Source organism: Sminthopsis crassicaudata, chromosome 2 (assembly GCF_048593235.1).
Source record: "Sminthopsis crassicaudata isolate SCR6 chromosome 2, ASM4859323v1, whole genome shotgun sequence".
Lineage (NCBI taxonomy): Eukaryota > Metazoa > Chordata > Mammalia > Dasyuromorphia > Dasyuridae > Sminthopsis > Sminthopsis crassicaudata.
In genome coordinates this window covers 34,378,739-34,398,554 of record NC_133618.1, presented here as the reverse complement: position 1 = coordinate 34,398,554, position 19,816 = coordinate 34,378,739, and the positions used below count along the sequence as shown (strand labels likewise).

Genomic DNA, 19,816 nt, shown 5'->3' with positions numbered 1-19,816 from the left:
TCTAGGAGATGATTATGAACCACTACATAGAATTTCCAATACCTCTAATTTTGTCCGCCTGCATTTTGGATTTCCTTTACAGGCTAAATGTACACTATTTCAAAGTCTGATTCTTTTTGTTCTGCAAAACAACTGTTTGGACATGTATACATATATTGTATTTAATTTATACTCTAACATATTTAACATGTATTGGTCAACCTGCCATCTGGTGGGGAGAGGAAGGAAGGGAAAAATTGGAAAAAAGGGTTTGGCAATTGACAATGTTGTAAAATTACCCATACATATATATGGTAAATAAAAATCTATTAAAAAAAAAAGAAAGAAAAAAATGAAAAAAATGAAAAAAATAAAGTGAAAATAGAAAAAAGAAAAAAAAGAAAAGAAATGTAAGTTTCCACCTGCTCTGCAGCAATTACCCAATTCAGCTGAAAAATAAAATGACTTGTCCAGGGTCACAAAGCAATTAATCTATGTCAGATGTCTTCCTGGTTTGGAGGCTGGATGCCTAGCCATTGTATTGTACTCCTTCATTCAGAGATAATTCTAATTCCAAAAAATATCCATCGAGGACATTCAAGAGGTGCGAATTCCCATCTGAGGACAACAGGAAAAGTCATTACTGACTGAGGGCATGAAGGGAAAGCTTCCTGGAGGAGGTTATCATTGAAATGGGGACTCTCAAGAATGAACTCAATAGCGAAGAGTGGAGGAAAGGACAAAGTGGCTCTGGATCCAGGAAACTGTGTAAGTGAAGGTCTGAAGGCCAGAAAGGTCAAGGCTCATATGGAGAAAGGTAAGAATATGGAGGATGGTTGGAAGGTAGCATGTGTAGGTAGAAGTAATAGGGGACAGGCCCAGGAAGCTCCAAAGGGGTCAGAGAGTATAGGGTGTTGTAATGCATGCTAGGGTGAATGAACCTTATTCGGGAGGCAACACCGAAGCCAAAACAGTTTTGAGTGCACTGTTTCTAGCTTGATAAGACTGTTCAGAACCTTCACACCCAGGACATAAACTCCCAGAATTTGTGGCTGCCTCTGTGCCCCAGGAAGACTTCAGAAGAAGACTTCCTGAAGGGGGCGGGTAATGCTCTCTTTCACATCTCAGTCTAACACTTGATCTACATTTATTTCATTTCAATTAAATCCAACCAGCTTTTCTTAACAACAGTAGGTAGTATTTATATACAGTGCTTTAAAGTTTATAAATTATTTTATATGTTACCTCCCTTGATCATGACAACAATTACTATGATTATCCCTATTTTATAGATGGAAGAACTGAGGGAGTGAGAGGTAAGTATATCCATTTGACCAGGATCACATAACGAGGAACTTTATGAGGCAGGTTTGGAACTTAGAGTCTTTCCTGACTCCATCCAGTGATTCACTTTGTTGTGTGATCTTGGGCTAGTCACTTAACCTTATTTTATCTAGGAGGCAGTTAAACGGCGCAGTTTGCCTTGTTTCCTCAACTATAAAAATGGAAATAATAATAGCACCTCTCTTTCAATATTGCTGTAAGGATTAAATACAATAGCATTTGTCAAGTATTTGCCTGGCACATAGCAGGTGCTATAGAAATACTTATAGGGCAGATAGATGGTTCAGTGAATAGAGCACTGACCTGGGTTCAAATTCTACCTCAGATACTTATTAACTATTTGATCTTAGTCAAGTCACTTAATTTCTGTTTGCCTCAATCCACTAGAAAAGAAAGTGGTAAAACACTAGTATCTTCACCAAGAAAACTTCATGGACAGTATTGGTGTGTGATAGCCCATGGGTCACAAAATGTAGAACACAACTGAACAACAACAAAAGCTTATGCCTTCCTTCCCCTAGAGCTGTCCCACCATGTTAGTATTGAACCACTAAGAGCTAACAGCTTTGGGTCTAGGGTCTAACCATCCAGTGATTCTGAATCAATCTAATTGTCTATTCCATGTCCCTCCACCTTCTCCACAAGAATCATGAGACACTGCATTGCACATTTTGCTAAAACCTTGGAAAACTTTATCCGTAACATTTCCCCCCGACAACCAGTCGAGTAATCCTATCAGAAGTGACAATGAAATTAGCGGGATCAGTGAGTTTCTTGAGGAATCAGACTGGTTCTTTGTAAATCATGATTTCCTCTCCCAATGTTGGCTGATTTTTAATCATCCACTCTAGAATGCTCCCAGGAATTGAAGCCAAGTTCATTGACCTGTAATTTGAAGACTGATGTCTTCACATTCTTGAAAATCTGGACAACATTTTCCACTTTCCAATACCATAGGACCATTTCCATTTTCCATGATCTTTCAGATATCATTGACAATGACTTGGGAATCGTATCTATCATTATATCTTCTATCCAGTCACTTAACCTCTGACTCTGTTTTCTCATCTTATACTTTCTCTACACGTGACTCCTTTTTACCTGAAAAATTTTTACATATCCCAAGGTATATAGGTATATAAAAATAGATAAACAAATCAAACATTTATTGATAATATATCATAATTTCATGACCTTCACAGTTATAACTCTCCATATAGATTCATGACCTACAGTTTAAGAAGCCTAGATCTATAGAATAGAGACAATAATAGCACTATCAGCTATTATTTATATTATATATATATAATAATATATATATTTTATTATGATATCATTATACATTATATATACAATACAATATATTATTATATATTATATAACTGGTCTAAGGATCAAATGAGATGATATTTATGAAGCATTTAATGCAGTACCCAGTATATAGTAGGTGTTTTTATACACTCTTGTTTGCTCTCTCACCATCTCTGTGTTTATGTTAAATGCCACCTTCACGTTCATCACTTCAGTTGTCTCACTGGTAGCATGGATCTTAAATGCCAGGCTGAGGAGTAAGTTTGCATTTTATCCTCCAGACAATGAGAAACCACTGAAGATTTATGAATGAGGAGGTGATGTGATCCCCCTTTGATCATAGAAAGATCATTTTGGCTTCTGGGTACAGCCATGAGAGGATGGAGGCTGCCTGGAAGGAGTGACCACTTAGGAGGCTACTCCAAGATATGATAGGACCCAAGAGTTTGGGTGAGAAAAAGGGGAAAGATTTGAGAGATGCTCTAGAGTTTAAATCGACAGGACTTGGAGACAGATTGGAAACGGGACTGAGAGGGAAGGAGGGAAAAAGGCCGTGAGGTGCTGAATCAAGTTGGCTGATTGTTCTCATTAGAAAAGGAAAGTTTGGAGGAAGGAGGAATTTGGTGGAGAAGATGAATCCATTTTAGAGATGCTGAATTTGATGAGAGGCAGCCTGGTGCAGTGGATTGCTGGATATGGATGTGGATTTGAATTCAATCTCACTTCAGTTATCGACTAGCTCTATGAGCCTGGGCCAGTCACATAATAATAAATAAAATTGCTAGCATTACATATATATTTATATATAAATACATACACATATGTATGCTTGTCCATGTTATCTCAATAGTCCTCACAATATCCCTGTGAGGTAGCTGCTATTATTATCCCCATTTTATGGATTAAGAAACTGAGGCTCAAAGAGAAATGCACTGACTGGTCTTGGGTAACACAGCTAGTTAAAGTCAGAGCTTTATTTGAATTCAAGTCCAAGCCCAGCATTCTCTCCACTGTGTCACCCGGCCTCCTACTTAACCTCTCTGGGGCTCAGTTTCCAACCCAAACCCTTCTATGGTTCCTTCTAAGGGGACCGAATCTGGCACCAACACTGTGAGTCCCCAGGTCACCTAATAAGGGGTAAATCGGCTAAAGTCAGAGACACAAAGCAGGTTTACTGAGTGAGTAGTCACTATGCTTCCAGCCTGAGGGATACTGGGAGACTCAGTATCCATAAGCAAACAATAAAATCATTTTAATTAAAAAATAAAAGGGGTTTCCTAGCAGCTAAGGGAATATCAAGTGCTTAGTGCTTCTGATAATTAGAATCCACGGTCTCACTGATGTGTCATCTCTTTATGATTCTCTCACTGGTCTTAAAAAGGCAAAGTCCCATCTGTAGAATCTGACTCGGTCACTTATAGCTCTGAGATAAAACAAATTTTGTTCCAGTAGCAATTAGGGGAGAGTGCAGCCTAATGGAGGATGATATAGTGTTGGAACTTCAGAATGACTTGCAAAATGCTCCTAGAGTAGTCATCGGCTAGCTAGGCGGGGCAGTGGACAGAGCACTGGGTCTGGAGTCAGGAAGACCTGAGTTCAAATTCAGCCTTAGACGTGTCTTAGCTGGGTGACCCTTGCCAACTCACTTAACCCTGTTTGTCTCAGTTTCCTCCTCTGTAAGATGAGCAGGAGAAGGACATGGCAAGCCATTCCAGAATCTTTGCCAAGAAAAAAACCTCAAAATAGGATCACAGAGCATTAGATATAACTATAAATGACTGAACAACAAGAAGTTCAATTTAGAGGTCCATGTTAAAGTCTGAGAAAATGAAAGTAAAATAATTTTAAACTACAAAACATAAGTCAGGTTGAATTCAATCTAGCAAACATTCATTAAATGGCTGGTGTGAACTGCATACTGAGACTGAGATAAAAATAAACATTCCCCCTTCCTACACACACAAACACACAAGCTCCCTGTAGTAAGTTCTGGCTTCAAATCTAGCACGCTGCTTTGTTCAAAGATCTGGAGGTGAGAAATAACAAGGTGACCCCCCAAAAGCCCCGGAAATCCCCAGCTCAGGGTTGGACTGGCTGTATGACCTTGATAAGCCTTAGTTTCCTCATCTGTAAAATTGGGGGCAACTATATTTTGATCACCTACCCTATAGGATAATTGTAAGAATCAAATGAGCATGAGAAACCTGGATGCAATGAAAAGTGCCATACTGATATGTCTTTTCCTCTTTTTGTTGCTGTAAAGCAAAAATTATCTTCCCATCATTATGCCCATGGGCACTCTCTTTCCCCTCCAAAGCCAGACAGTCTGGACAGTTGGAAAGCCCACTCCCCTGCTCCTTTACCAAGTACCAGACCCTCCGGTTAACCCCAACTATACCTACCTTATCCTTTATCGCTGACCATTGCTCCCAAGGAGTTAATGATTGAGCAGAACCATAAAGTTTCCAGCCGATAACCTCTGACCAACATTTGAAGGGAAAGAACCCCCTATAAAGCCAGCCCCTCAGCACAAACCAGGCACTTTTTCTCCCAGCTGGTGTTGTGAGAGAACATCCCTCCACCATGAACTTCTCAGGAAAGTACCAGCTCCAGTCCCAAGAGAATTTTGAAGCCTTCATGAAGGCTGCTGGTAAGTGCGAAAGGCAACGTCCTTTGGGCATCGAATGTTGCCACCAAAGGGGCAGGGACATTACACTGGCTGGTGCCAGAAGGAATGAACTTAAAATGCTTAAAGGAAACCTGCAGCAAGTGAAATAATTTAACCAGAGCTCTGGGGAGGCATTTGGGAACCTGGATTGGGCACCAGGCTGAAGAACGACAGAATGAGGGGTCAGAGCCGAATGCTAGCCCTGTCTCTGCTCCTAATTCCCTCAGAGACAAGGATTATATCATCTCCATTCATGGATTGCATGGAAAATGGGGATTCTAGTAGCCACTACTTTCCAGGAGCCAGTTGTGTACAGTAGAAAGACCACTGGATTTGAAGTGAAAAGTAATAATGAGCATGGGGCTGATGAGGAGGAAGATGATGGTAAATGACACTTTAAGGTTTGCAAAGTACTTAACCCCTGTATTTCATTTGAACTTTAAAACACCCTGGAGAGAAAAGTGTTATGATAATCCCCATTTTATAGTCGAGAAAACTAAAGTACAGTGGTTTATCCAGGGTCAAACAGCCAGCAAGCATCTGAAGCAGGATTTGAACTGGGGTCTTTCTGGCTCTTGCCTTTTTACTATTGATGCAAGCTTGGGTAAGACTTTAAATTTCTGTGGGCCTCAGTTTCTTTCCTTCTCTTTCTTCCTTCCTTCCTTCCTTCCTTCCTTCCTTCCTTCCTTCCTTCCTTCCTTCCTTCCTTCCTTCCTTCCTTCCTTCCTTCCTTCCTTCCTTCCTTCCTTCCTTCCTTCCTTCCTTCCTTCCTTCCTTCCTTCCTTCCTTCCTTCCTTCCTTCCTTCCTTCCCCCTGAAGCAATCAGGATTAAGTGACTTGCCCAGGTCACACAGCCAGGAAGTATTACGTGTCTCAGATCAAATTTGAACTCAACTCCTCCTGACTTCAGGGCTAGTGTTCTATCCACTGCGCCACCTGGCTGCTCCTGGGCCTCAGTTTCTTTTCCTGTAAAGTGATGGGTATTGGGCCAGCTCTAAGATGTCTTCTAGCTCTGAGTCTCTACTGTATGAACCAGGTGTACCTGATGAAATGATCCAGAAGGGAAAGGATGTCAAGGGAGTGTCTGAAATTGTACAAACTGGGAAACACTTCAAGCTCACCATTTCCACCGGCACCAGACTCCTGGTCAATGAGTTCACTCTGGGGGAAGAGTGTCAGCTGGAGACTCTGACCGGAGAAAAGGTCAAGGTAAGGATGGACCTTGCTTCAAGTTAGGGACGTGTTATTAATGGATTAGCCTCTGGGCTAAATCCCAGGAAGATGCAAAGAGCAGATAAAACATGGTTCCCGACTCCTGGGAGCAATCCATCTCCTGGGGAGATAAGACACATCTTTGTTAGACACAATGTTGCCCGAGAGGTAGATTAAATGAAAAAGCAGTCTGCTGGATTGTGGGATAGAGGGCCAGCTGGAACACCCATTGGCTGGGTCCTTCATAACCCAGCCCTCTTCTACTTTACCCATCCTCTCACACCTTATTCCTGGACCATCTCTCAGTTCCAGGCAATTTCTCTGGTTATATCCCATGTTTGAGACTCTCTCTGCTCAGACTGCTGATCTCCCTGGCTTCCTTAAAGTCCCAACCATAAACCCCCCCAACCCTGATACTCTTCCACTAGAAACCTTCCTCAAGTTCAAGTGTCCTCCCTCAGTTAATTTTTTTCAACCTCTGCTGTCTATAGGTTGTTTGTACATATTTCTTTGCTTATTGTTTCCCTATTAGATTGTAAGCTCCCCGAGGGTAGGATCATCTTCAGCACTTAGCATAAGAAGACACATTAATAAGTATTTTCTGACTGACTCAGACAGCAGACACGAAAGAAAGAGAAGAGAAATGGGGAGGAAAGGAGGAAGAGAAAGGGAAGGGAACTAGAGAACTAGAAAGCCATCTAGCCAGTGCAGTACAGAAACAAGGAGTTCTGCTTGAGCGCTGGAGCCAGCTCAAACCGGCCAGAGAGAGCAGATTGTTAAATTTTCACTGTGAGCCTTTACCCCTCAGAAAACAGCAAACATTACAAATCAAGGATTGATTTGTTGTTTTATTGATTGTCTAGATTTAAACTATTTGAGAAAATGTTAATTATGCAAATTATATTTAAATGTAAATAATACAGATTATAAGGAAAAGTTGTGTGTACATTTTTCCTTCTCAGGAAAGCCAGTTGTTAGATATTTAAGAGTGTGTCCCTGGCTCACTCCTCACATTCCTCTACCCCCAGTCCCTAGCGCTTCCCAGGACTAACTCTGCTGTCTCCCTACAGACTGTGGTGCAGATGGAGGGAGACAACAAGCTGGTGACAACTCTCAAAGGGATCAAGTCAGTCACTGAACTCAACGGAGACACAATTACCAACGTGAGTGATCAAGGGGTTCTCTTCCTGCTTGGTTGTGGGGGATGGATCCAAAAAGCATTTAGTGAACTCCTACTAAGTGTCAAATACTGAGGCTACAAATAGGACAAGGGAGGCAGTCCCTGCTCTGAAGAGAAGGGAAAAGAGGAGGAGCGAAAGACAGGTGAGGAAAGGGAGTTTAGCAAGGAGGAAGAAGGGAAGAGAGGAGGAGGAAAAGACTGGAGGACTGTAGGTGGAAGGAATGAAGAGGGGAGGAGGGAAAGACAGGTGAGGAGATGGAAAATAGTAGGGAAGAAAAAAAGGAAGAGAGGAGAAGAAAAAACATAGAAGACAGTAGGGAGGAAGAAAGGAAAAGGGAAGAAGGAAAGATAGGCAAGGAGATAGAGGACAGCAAGGAGGAAGAAAGGAAGAGAGGAGGAGGAAAAAACCTGGAGGACAGTAGGTGGAAGGAATGAAGAGGGGAGGAGGGAAAGACAGGCAAGGAAATGGAGGTTAGTAGGGAGAAGGGAAGGAAAGAGGAGGAGGGAAAAGCAGATGAGAAGATAAAGGATAGCAATGAGGAGGAAGGGAAGAGAAGAGGAGGAAAAGACATGGAGGACAGTAAGGAGGAAGGAATAAAGAGGGGAAGAAGGAAAGACAGGTGAGGAAATGGAGGACTGTAGGGAGGAGGGAAGAAAAGAGGAGGAGTTTTTGTCCAACATCCAGGGTACAGCAGAGAATGTAACATTTACCACAGACTCCAGGGGGCTGGTGGGTGACCTCTAAGGCTCCTTTTAGCTCACAATCCAAGATCCCATCATCCCTCAGCCCCAGTCACCTAATCCTCTATCACACTCCTGCTAATCCCCCTTCAGACATTAAATATTTTTCAGCTGGCATCTCATCATCACTTACATTGTGAACCATATGAGAATATTTTTATTTTTAAATGGGCCCCTTAAAAGACACCTAAGACCAATCCTCCCCCAGGTCCCCTCAGGGTGCATAGAGAATCCACACAGAAGCCCCCAGAGCTTGCCAAACCTAGCTCTAGTGTGTCTAAAATATTGGGAACATTGACTAGTGGGACATGCTTCTATACTGGAGGAAGTTCCAGGAAGGATTAACACTGGATTTATTCTTGGCTTTCAGACCATGACCTTGGGTGATATTGTCTTCAAGAGAATCAGCAAGAGAATTTAGACATCTCTGCCTTTCGTTTATTTTTACTGTGTAAAATTGGTACAATAAAGTGTGGCTTGTAAAAAACACAGTTCTTGAATGACTTTATAAGCATCCTTTTATTCAAGGTTTTATTGATGCCTTTTGTTCTTGCAACACAAATATTTCTGATTTCACCGTACCTGTCCATCTGTCCACCCGAGAGCCTCATCTTAAAGTAGCCGAGCAAAACCGACCAACCAAATGACTCCATCTGCCAGTAGATGCACCATCCTGCACCCATAGTTCCCCACCTCTTTAAGAAATGGAGGGAGTCACAAGAAATAAATATTTTAAGGATCTTTGCAAATTACCATTTACCTACTAAGAAATGGTGCCTACTTAGGGGTTGGTGGAATAAGCTGTTACCATGTAATGTGATTTTAGGAGTGGCTTACGGTCCATGTCCCCTCCCCCCATTCCTCACTTCCTCCCCAAGTACCACCATTTCTATTTGCCTTTAGATCAAACCATTTTGAGTTCAAAAGCTCTTAGTGAAAATGTGTGTGTGTGTGTGTGTGTGTGTGTGTGTTTTTAATTGAGAGGAGTATTTTTTAAACCAAATACAGATAATTTTTAAAAAAAGAAAACTTCTTTATAACTTTATAACTTCTTATATGGATAAAAAGCTGGAAACACTGTATTTAATATATTAATAACTAATTATCCATTTGAAAGAAAAACAAATACAGAGAGTAGGACCTTGAAGACATCCACTAAAGGATCCATTTTTCTAGTAAACAATGAGACAGGTTTGGGTTATAAGGCTCAGATTGGAGAGGGAGCACCTAATTGAAGAGCAGAGCCTTAACTGTGGAAGGACAAATGGACCCGGGTCCCAGGATTCAAAAGCACTGGCAGTCCTTGGGCTGCGTGAAAACAACAGAGCTGTAACGTGAGCTACAGAAGCACAGAGTTTCAGGGTTGGAAGGAAGCTCAGAAGGCATCTTATCTAAGCCCCATGATGGGAAAAGAATCCTCTCTCTATTATAACTGATAAAAGATCATCTATACTTTGAATGAAGACTTCCAATCAGAAAGAACTGGTTACCTCCCAAAGCAACCCTGTCTCTGTTTGAGGCAACTGGAGTTAGGAAGACCTTAGTTCAAATATTGCCTCAGATACTTCCTAGCTGTGTGGCCCTGGACAAATCACTTTATCTCTGCTTGCCTCGATTTCCTCATCTGTAAAATGGGTTGGATAAGAATAGTACCTGCCTCCCAGAATTGTTGTAGAGATTGATCATATTGTTAAAGTTAGCACAGTGTGACTTTGGACAAGTCACTTTACCTCTGCTTGCCTCAATTTCCTCATCTGTTAAATGGGTTTGATAATAGCACCTGCCTCCCAGAATTGTTATAAAGCTCAAATGAGATCATATTAGTAAAGTGAGCACAGTATCTGGCACACAGAATGTAAATGCTTATTCTTTTCCATATGGGGCTTGCTTCTAATAGGAATTTTTTTTATTACATCAGAAATAAACAAGAATAATGAGTTAAATTAGAAGCTATGACATAGTTGGCTTAAGTAACAGCCTTCTGTGTTTTTATTATCTTTTTCAGCATCCCATGTGGCAGTTTCTTCAGCATAACAACAATAATAACAATAACGAGTATTTATGTTACACTTTGAGGTTTGCAGAACTATCCCAGGAATTAGGAACGATTATTATGACCATTTTATGTGAGGAAAATGGAGCGCAGTGAATTGCTCAGTCACACAGCTAGTGTCTGAAGCTAAATTTGAACTCAGACCTTCCTGACTCCAGGTTCCACATTCTAAGCACTGTGCTACTTTGCTTGGGTGCCTTTGTCTCTCCCCACACAGTTTTGTGCCACTTGCCCAAGGCACAAGAAATCCTAGTTACGCTCTGGTAGGAAGTCACATTTGAGAACTCTGAATAGACAGAATAAGGTGAACAATTAGGGAAGGAAGGCATATAGCCCCAAAATGAAGGGCTTACAGAGAAATACAGCCTCTGGGGCATCTAAACCAGGCTGTTCCTCAGGAAGCTACCACTCAGGGTTAGGGGGGATGTAGGGGCAGAAAGGCAGATCATCCCAGCCCACTCCCCATTAATATTCACTTAAGGAACCTTCAGAGACCCTGTTGTTTGAGCAAGGATATTGAGGCTGTTTTGTCATTTTCCTTAGATCACTCTCTACCCCATGCTTTAAAAAAATCTTATCTAGGTTCTTTCCTAATGAGAAACGAGGGACCAGGTTGGTTAAATTGGAAAACAAGGCCTACTTCCAGGCTCCAGGTTGTTATAGAAAAGCTCGCCCTTCCCATGGGATGCCTGCCCAAAAAGCCAGTTGCCCATAGGCTACCAGCCAGATGCCCAGTTGTCCTTCAGAAGAATCCCAGCCACCAAATCTCAACCTCAGGGAGAGGCAGCTGAAGGAGCTGCCCAATCCCCACCTCTCCCTGTCCCCCCAGCTCCAGAGGCCTACGGACCAGAGCCTTAGAAGAGCTTCCACAAAGGAAGGTGTTTAAAGAACCAATGGAGCAATGGGTAAAGTGTTAGGGCTAACTGGGAAAAGCACTTTTCTTCTGTAAAACAGAAGCCACTTGAGGCAGTGACCATTTGCGTCTTTGTCTTGGTGCATCCCAAGCTCCTAGCATTGTGCCTGGTAGAGTGTTTTGGAATTCCTCCCCTAACAAACCTCCACACAGGAAACCTTCCCCATCCTCCTAGTTGTCTGTCTCTGTCTGTCTCTGTCTGTCTGTCTGTCTCTCCCTCCCTCCTACCCCCCTCCCCCTCCTTCTCTGTGACCCTTTCCTCACTCAGGAAGGCATCTGGATGGTGTTGAGTGGGGAGATGGGAAGGTTATAATTAGAAGGCTCTCAAAGGACATTCACAAGGAGGGGGGCCGGGGAGACAAGAAGGGCATGGTATTTCCCATGGTAAACCAGCCAGGTTCTGGTGGACTCCGTGTCCTTCTGGTGGAATCCATGTCCCCTGGCTCTGCCCTTTCCCAGTGGGCTTTATGCCCTCTGCAGAGGCAGGGGAGGTGCCCTAAAGGAGGAGTCTTAGCTGGTAGCCATAGTTAAATGCTACATTCGAATTTTGTCCAGGTATTCCAGGGGCCAGGGGCCTGGGCAAGCTCTAAGTTAGTCCAATAAATAGAAAGATAGCTGCAGAGCTCGGTGGCTATTTTTACTTTCACCTCCTCACCAGCGGCAAGCTCCTGCCAGAGTGCCTGCTCTATGGGGGAGGGGTGCCCAGTTGGAAGGCGTCCTTGTCTCTAGGAGATTTTAGGAGTCTACAAAGAGCCAGGGAGAGAGAGTCCTGAGGAAACTTCAGCCCTGGCCCCATCAATGATGTGGGAAGCCCCTGCTAGGCTGGAAGTGACCCTGACTTCAAAGAGCCTGCACAATGCTTATATTCTAACACAGAAAGTGTGTGTGTGTGTGTGTGTGTGTGTGTGTGTGTGTGTGTGTGTGTGTGTGTGTGTGTGTGTGTTAGACAGAGAGATCGAGAGACACAGAGACAGAGACAGAGTGAGAGAGACAGAGACACACACAAAGACAGAGACAGAGACAGAAGAGAATAGAAGGGAGGAAAGGAGGAAGAGACACAGACACAGACACAGACACACAGAGACACACACAGAGACAGAGAGGAAAAGAAAGGAGAGAAGATGAGAGGTAGAGAAACTCAGATAGAGAGAAAAGGGAAAAAGAAGGAAAGGAGAGACAGAGACAGCCAGAGATAGAGACACAGAGAGAGCACTAGGAAGATCAGGAAAGATTTCCTGCAATACTTGAGTTGAGCCTTGATGGAGAGTAGGAATTCTTAGAAGAGACACAGGTGCCTGAGGAATGCAGAGCAAGCACTGGGTACAGGCTGGCACAGACATGGAGGTGGGGAACAAGGTGGTCATGTTGCCTGGAAGACCGATTATGTGAAGGACAGTTATGAGAAATAAGTCTGAAAGGGCAGGCTTCAGAGGCAGGTTATAAAGGGCTTAAAAACCCGACTGAGGAGTCTAAAGAATATCCTTGAGGCAACAGAGAGCCCAGATTCTCAAGAAAAGAGACAGGAAGATGACTTCCCAGGATTTAAAACAATGACATCGTTCCCTACTTATCTCCTTCACTCTAAGTTAGGGGCAGATTCCCCGTAAGGCAGAGGGTTCAGAAGAGGGAAAAATACTGTGTTTGTGTGGTCTAAAGAAGGAAAAGGTAAGGGAAATTTTGGGTAATCCCAGTAGGTCCTGCTATGGAGGGAAAGGGGGACTTTTTGTTTATTTGAACAAACAAGGTTGTCCTTCTTGTCCAAAAATTAGGTACCATGCTTTATTGCACTTTGCCTGGTGAGATAATGGGCTCTCTGAGCAGTGAGTTACAGGGAGTTTTGCTTACCTGAAATCCCTGGAAATTATTAAACTACATCCTGGGACAAAACCATCTTGAAGGTAAGTCCATCCTTTGCACTTTAACTTATGTACTTAAGAAGCTCAAGAACATTGGTCCTGGAGTCTAAGGACTTGGATTCAAATCCCAACTTTGCCAGCCACATACCTGTATGTAACTTTGGATAGGCAAGCCTTTGTATCTCTGAAACTCAGTTTCCCTATTTGTAAATTAAATGGGTTGAACTAGAGATCAAAGAATGTAACTAGATTCAAGGTGATTCAATAAACTTGAATAGAAAAAAATTCCATCTTTATTTTTACCAACTTCTAAATGAAATTTGGCATTTCTTTCAAATATTGAATAGCATTATTTTGCTTTACTATATAGGCTTTGCTAGAGTTATTACCCAGATACTTTGTGACAGAAAAAGATTAAGAACTCATAGACTGGGTGATCTTTAATGCCCTGTTCACCTCTAAATTTGCAAACCTGAGTCGTTCGGTGAAGGTGCAAACTTACCAGTTCCTTATCCAGACTACCAGATATGGTCTCCTTCCCTCTTTGTTTCCTGAAACTCTTTGCTTCACTGGGAGTCTGCCCCTAAACTTAGAGTGAAGGATGGTAAGTAGGGAATAATGCCATTGGTTGGAATTTCGGAAAATCATTTTCCCAAAACACATCTGAACCTGTGCAAGAAAATGCAAGTATCTGAGGACAGGAACTGTCTTTTGCCTCTTTTGTTTCCCCAGAACTTAGAACAGTGCCTGGTATGCAATAGGCCTTTAATAAATGTATACTGACACCTCTTAAGATTGGCTAAGGAAAAGATGACGAATGTTTGAGGGGCTGTGGGAAAACTGGGACACTGATGCATTGTTGGTGGAGTTGTGAAAGAATCCAACCATTCTGGAGAGCAATCTGGAATTATGCTCAAAAAGTGATCAAAATGTGCATACCCTTTGATCCAGCAATGTTATCCCAAAGAGATCTTAAAGGGACCTGTCTGTGCCAAAATGTGGCAGCTTTTTGTAGTGGCCAGAAACTGGAAACTGAGTGGATGCTCATCAGTGGGGAATGGCTGAATAACTTATGGCATATGAATATTATGGAATATTATTGTTCTATAAGAAATGACCAACAGGATGGTTTCAGAGAGCCCTGGACAGACTTATAGGAACTGATGCCGAGTTAAATAAGCAGAACCAGGAGATCATTATACACAACAGCAAGAGTTATATGATGCTCAATTCCAATAGACGTGGCTCTCTTCGACAGCAAGATGATCCAGACCAGTTCCAATTGTTCAGTGATGAAGAGAACCATCTCCACCCAGAGAGAGGACCATGGGAACTGTGTGGACCACAACTTTCTAGCTTGTATTACTACCCTGCATTTTAATGTTATTTCTTTATATTTTGCCTATACAGATACATAGATGTATGCATATATGTAATATTGTATATATTTCTATATTAAAACATTTCCATATTCAATATTACACCGTGCATATGTAGGCATATATTCTAATGAGGCTATATATGTGTATCCATATATTATTATGTGTGTGTATAAATTACATATATATATATATATATATGTATGTATTCTCTCCTTAAGACTGTTCCTCCATTATTAACTTCACATGTGCTTTCTTAATGGGAGTGAGGGTGAGGAGGAAAGAAGAGAATCTAGAATTCAAAGTTTTAAAAAATGTTTTAAAAATTGTTTTAATGTTAACTGGGAGGAAATAAAATATTAAAAAAGGAATGTCTGTTATAGTTGACTGTCATTAACAACGCATGCAATCTGACAGTTTTTGATTTTAACTAGTTATTCTTGTTAACTAGCTCATCAGCTAAGTTGTTCTTACCCTGCTGGAGGAGTTATGTATGTGTTCTCTCAACTAAATGTAGTAAATTCTTAATGGAATTTTTCAAGTTCATTATTCAGAATTTCTCTAAAACTCCATTTGCCTCACTCTAGTTACTTAAAGGCCCCTGAAATAATTGCACGCTAGGGTGAGCCATTGGAAGCAGAGAGGAAAGTTCTAGTTAGGGTTTGGAGTTCCCACAGGAGTTATATCATTTGGAAGACCCAAGAGAATTTCAGCTCTGGATTTTAGATAAGAAAAAAACCTCTCAACATTTGTTTGCTTAGAAACACCAATTTTTTAATGCTGCTGCTTTAGTTACCACAAAATTATACGAACCAGAGACACAGCATCACCCACTCTGGCCCAGGAAGGTGGTGGGCAGATGGCGTCCACCCCAAAGGCAGGAATATCGAGGGAGCTGGCTCCTTGCTTCCAGCAGTGAGGCGTTCCAATATGTCACATGCACCATTCACACACACACACACACACACACACACACACACACACACACACAAACACACATATATACACCAAAGGGGAACCAAAGAAAGGGCAGAAATCCCCATCTTGGAGGAGCTGCTTGGGCAATAGGAGCATGCTAGAGCTGGAAGTCAAAAAACCTGGATTCTGCCTCCTGCTCATTAACTTCCCTTGAACTCAGTTTCTGCAAAATGGGTACAAGGGAGAAGGCACTGTTCCACAAACTTATGAGGATCGAGGAAGATATATCAAATGCTTTGAATGCTTTAAAGTGCCCTGTAAACTCTAACCCTAACCCTAACCATATTATTCAGGGTTAAAGCAATTAGTAAAGACTGGGACACCAACTTCACCAAGAGTAATAGTCAGTAGCCACATGGCTGTGGTCACCTAGTCCTAGGTAGATCTCCCTTCTCTCAAGATCAGGGGCCTGCTTCCATCTCCCTGATTGAATCCTTCTCATGAAGGACTCAAATCAAATCCTGGTTCCCCTCTGTAGTTGCTCAGCTGGGAAATATGCTGTATTTTCAAAGGGAAAGCAGGACTTCCCTCCAGGATAAGAGGGGTATATATCTGGGAAATTTACCCTGGTGGGTGGAAAAAGAGAAAAGCAGGTCTGATTTTTCCCTGAGATGTAGATGAGAGGCAGAAAGGCAACCGATGGGGCACAGTGGATAACCTGCCCCAACACCTTCTAGCTGTGACTTCCTGAGCTTGTCATTCAGTTCTCTGACCTCAGCCCCTTATCTAGGGGAAGAAGGAAAAAGGCAATAATAGCACATCCTCCAAAGGGGGACAAAGTATTTTATAAGTCTTTTTTGTATAAGAACTTAAATATCTCATTGATTTTCCATAAAAGAATTTTAGCTAGAAATCTATGCTCCTGTGAAATTAGAAGGGATCTCAGAAATCTCTAGTTCAGCTCAATATTACAGATGGGGAAACTGAGGACCAACAGCATGAAGTGATTTGTCCAAGATCACACAGGCAGTTGCAGAGTGTAGATCTGAACTCCAGAGTGCTTTCCATTCATTGTACCCCACTCTCTCATGGAGCTCTCATTGAGCTGATGGGAAAAGGTGGGCAGAAAAACATTTTAAGTGTCCATTCCACAAACATTCATTAAGCACCTACTGTGTTCAAAGCACAAAAACAAACAAAACAGCCCCTTCCCTCAAGAGGCTTCCGCATCCCCGTTTCAGTGTAGCCCCCATTTTACAAGGTTCCAGTTCTCGGAGCACAAACACGCCAGCCCAAACACGCTCACATTCTTCACAACTCCATTGGAACACGAGGAATTCACAATATGGCCAAGCCAATATTGCTCAGGATCCCACATCGTACTACCAAACCACAGTGCCAAAACATGTTGGCCGGAGGGTTTCCCATAGCAGCCAGCCCCCCATATTCCTTGCTCCCCCATCCCCTTGGAAGGACGCATCTGCCCATCCCTTCAGCACCACATGTCCCCCTTGAGCAAGTCCTATGGCTTCTTGAGAAAGGTGGGCACCCCCGTCTCTGCGCTGGGCTCAGCCATGATCTGCATCTTCTGGTTGCTCAGGGTTGCCTCTCGCATCTTGTAGTACATGAACTCGTTCTGCCGGAACATCCGCAGCTCCATCTCTGACTGCATGCGCATGGCCTGTAGGAAGCAGGCACCCCAAGTGTTGAAAAGTCCCTCGAGGGCTTCTAGGCACCCCCACATGGCCCTGCAGGGATTGTCCTTCCACCAAAGGGTTGTCCCTACATCTATGCTGCTGATTAAGTCATTACCCAGGCAGAGAGAAACTTCCCTTCTTTCCCCACCAAAAAAAAAATTAATGCCAAGTGCAAAATGGAACCCAAGAAAGCTTAAAAAAAATTGGTCAAGCAGGGAATAGCTGGTAAATGTTTTAACAACGGGCTTTTCTCCTCCATTCTCCCTGCCCATATGTGGTACATTAAGTCTATAATTTCAATTATTAACATCCTTCTCCAATACTTTTTAAGGTCCAGATAATCAATAAAACAACAATTTAAGCCTCAATTTATAGAATTTGCCAATTTCCGCGATTATATGTTGTCACTGGCTTCAGCTGCTCTTCCCTGACCCGTTTTGGGATGGAGTGGAGAGCTGGGGATGGGAATGGAGATTTTAAGTAGGAAGGTGAGTGCAGGATGATAGGCCACAAAATGACTACTTATCCACAGAACATGTTTGGTATCCAGGAGGCACTTAATACATGCTTGCAGAATTATTGTTGAATCCATCACTCCCCAAACTTTGGCCCTTTATGGTGCTCTTCCCTGGTCTTTGATGCGACAATATCATAGTCGATGACTCAGTTTACCATGCTCTGTTCTGACCCAGATGCCATCCATCCATCAATCAGGAACTTGGTTAGCTAAAGGCTGCACCTTTCCTGACACTTACCAATGTGCTCTGCACACAGCAGGCATTTAATAAATGTTTGTTAAGTCCAGAAGGTCTCTGATAAAATATCAAAATTGGTTTTGGGTAAAGTACTGAGCCCAGAGACAGGAAGACTCTTTTCTATGAGCCTCAGACCCTTACTAGCTATGTGACCCTGGCCAAGTAACTTAACCCTTTTGCCTCAGTTTCCTCAACTGTAAAATGAGCTGGAGAAGGAAACAGAAAACCACGCCAGTGTCTTTGCCAAGAAAATCCCCAAATGGAGCCACAAAGAGTCGGATCTCCTGAACAACTGTACATTAAGACTGCTTGATGTAATTCTGGGATCAAGTCAGAAAGCCCTGAGTTCAAATTCTGATTCTGTATGATCCCGGGCAAGTCACTTAAGAGTCTCTGTTCCCCAGATTCCTCATCTGCAAAATGCATAGACTGGACAAAATGATCCTGGATGTGTTTTGTTCTCCTGGATCTTAAGATCCTATTAATCTTTACGTGCTCCAGACAAATCTTAAGTCTAAAACATTATAACCTGCTTTGGGGAAAGGTATTAGCATGGCAACAGTTCCCTACATCAACGAAATTGTTTCTTTTTTGGAGCCCAACTGTACTCATGTCACCATTGAGCCTAGTATGTTTCCCTGCAACTGATTAGAGATGTTGGATGAGGTATGATCATCAACAATTACTTATTAAGCACTTAATGTATACCAGAAACTGTGCCAGGGGATATGAGGTCATGTTCTAGTATCACTTACTGATAGTAGGGATTTGGGGGGTTGGTGAGTCCAGCCCAGCCATCTTACAGAGAAGAAAACTGTGTTCCTAGTCCAGTTTTTAAAGTCTAGCCACACACTGGGTAGGTCTGGCAAGGAGACATTAAGGGGTCACCTACTTCCAGGTCCTTGGTGATTGGATGGGTAGGTCCATGAGTCACCAGGAGTATGGCATAGGCTTTGCAAATCATCCCATGTCCAGCCTCAATGAGTCCGGCGTGCCAGTGGGTCAGTCCTGCTCGCATCACAGCCATGCCCAGCTGGGCATTGTTAGGGTGGTAGAGTTTCCTGAAAGGACACAGAGAAAGCATCTGGTCAGAGAGAAAGCCCTGGAAAGGGTAAGAGGAGCCAGACTCTCCTCAGTGATCTGACCTCAAGGGAATATGGTCTCAGTGGCAGGAGCCCAAATCTCTTTAGAATTAAAACATTTGGTGCTTTCCTGATGCCAGAGATTTGAGAAAGTATGAAGTTAACAAAGAAAGACTCTCTATCAAGAGAACAGAGAGACCCAGTGGTGGACCAGTAGACCTTCTTGGAATCAGGAAGACATGTTTGAATGCTATCTCTTTCCCTCTATGGGACTCATCTGGAGGGGGGTGGGACTTAACAGCCACTAAGATTCTTTCTACCTCAGTATCCATGATCCTGTGAACTTCCACAAGACGTGACACAAAAACAAATTCACTTCTCTGAATATTTAACAGAAAATGGTAGGATTTTCCATGAAGAGGAGCAGAAGAATCCCTTACTTAAAATATTTATAATATATAACAGAAAATAGTAGGATTTTCCATGAGGAGGAACAGAAGAATCCCTAATTAGTATTTATAATTAACTACATCAAAGCCCAGAGGAGACACAAATATAATTCCTCTACACTTCTAGCTGCCAGCACTATAGTGGGAAAAGACTGCAAGCCCTGGATAAAAACAACAGTAGGGTCTTTTCTAAGGGGTCATCTGGGAAGAGAGGAGGAAATATACTGGTTTCCTTTTGTAAGAGAGGTGGAGGACTATAGGTACCGGAGGACTATAGGT

At 42.5% G+C, this 19,816-nt stretch overlaps 2 protein-coding genes across 4 annotated transcripts in view; one reads left to right on the top strand and one right to left on the bottom strand.

Moving 5' to 3' along the window:
- The first annotated feature begins 5,162 nt into the window (after window positions 1-5,162).
- On the top strand, window positions 5,163-8,954 carry FABP1 (fatty acid binding protein 1). The gene is made up of 4 exons (XM_074285004.1): window positions 5,163-5,284; window positions 6,339-6,511; window positions 7,585-7,677; window positions 8,806-8,954. The coding sequence occupies exons 1-4, from the start codon at window positions 5,218-5,220 to the stop codon at window positions 8,854-8,856; spliced, it is 384 nt and encodes a 127-aa protein (XP_074141105.1). The 5' UTR covers window positions 5,163-5,217; the 3' UTR covers window positions 8,857-8,954.
- Window positions 8,955-15,384: 6,430 nt separating this feature from the next.
- The window catches only part of SMYD1 (SET and MYND domain containing 1), a 45,515-nt gene continuing 41,083 nt past the window's right edge, over window positions 15,385-19,816 (bottom strand). For all 3 annotated transcript variants that reach the window (XM_074285684.1, XM_074285682.1, XM_074285683.1), the window contains 2 exons: window positions 18,899-19,067; window positions 15,385-17,235 (listed from right to left, as the gene is read on the bottom strand). In XM_074285684.1, coding sequence (XP_074141785.1) covers window positions 17,077-17,235; window positions 18,899-19,067 — 328 coding nt within the window. In that variant the 3' untranslated portion in view covers window positions 15,385-17,076. The remainder of the gene's footprint in view (window positions 17,236-18,898; window positions 19,068-19,816) is intronic.

Bases quoted from the DNA above. Each gene is read 5' to 3' on its own strand.
- FABP1 (XM_074285004.1), top strand. From the start codon at position 5,218: ATGAACTTCTCAGGAAAGTACCAGCTCCAGTCCCAAGAGAATTTTGAA. The intron at 5,285-6,338 runs GTAAGTGCGAAA...TGTATGAACCAG, and splicing joins AGCCTTCATGAAGGCTGCTG to GTGTACCTGATGAAATGATC. The intron at 6,512-7,584 runs GTAAGGATGGAC...GTCTCCCTACAG, and splicing joins TGACCGGAGAAAAGGTCAAG to ACTGTGGTGCAGATGGAGGG.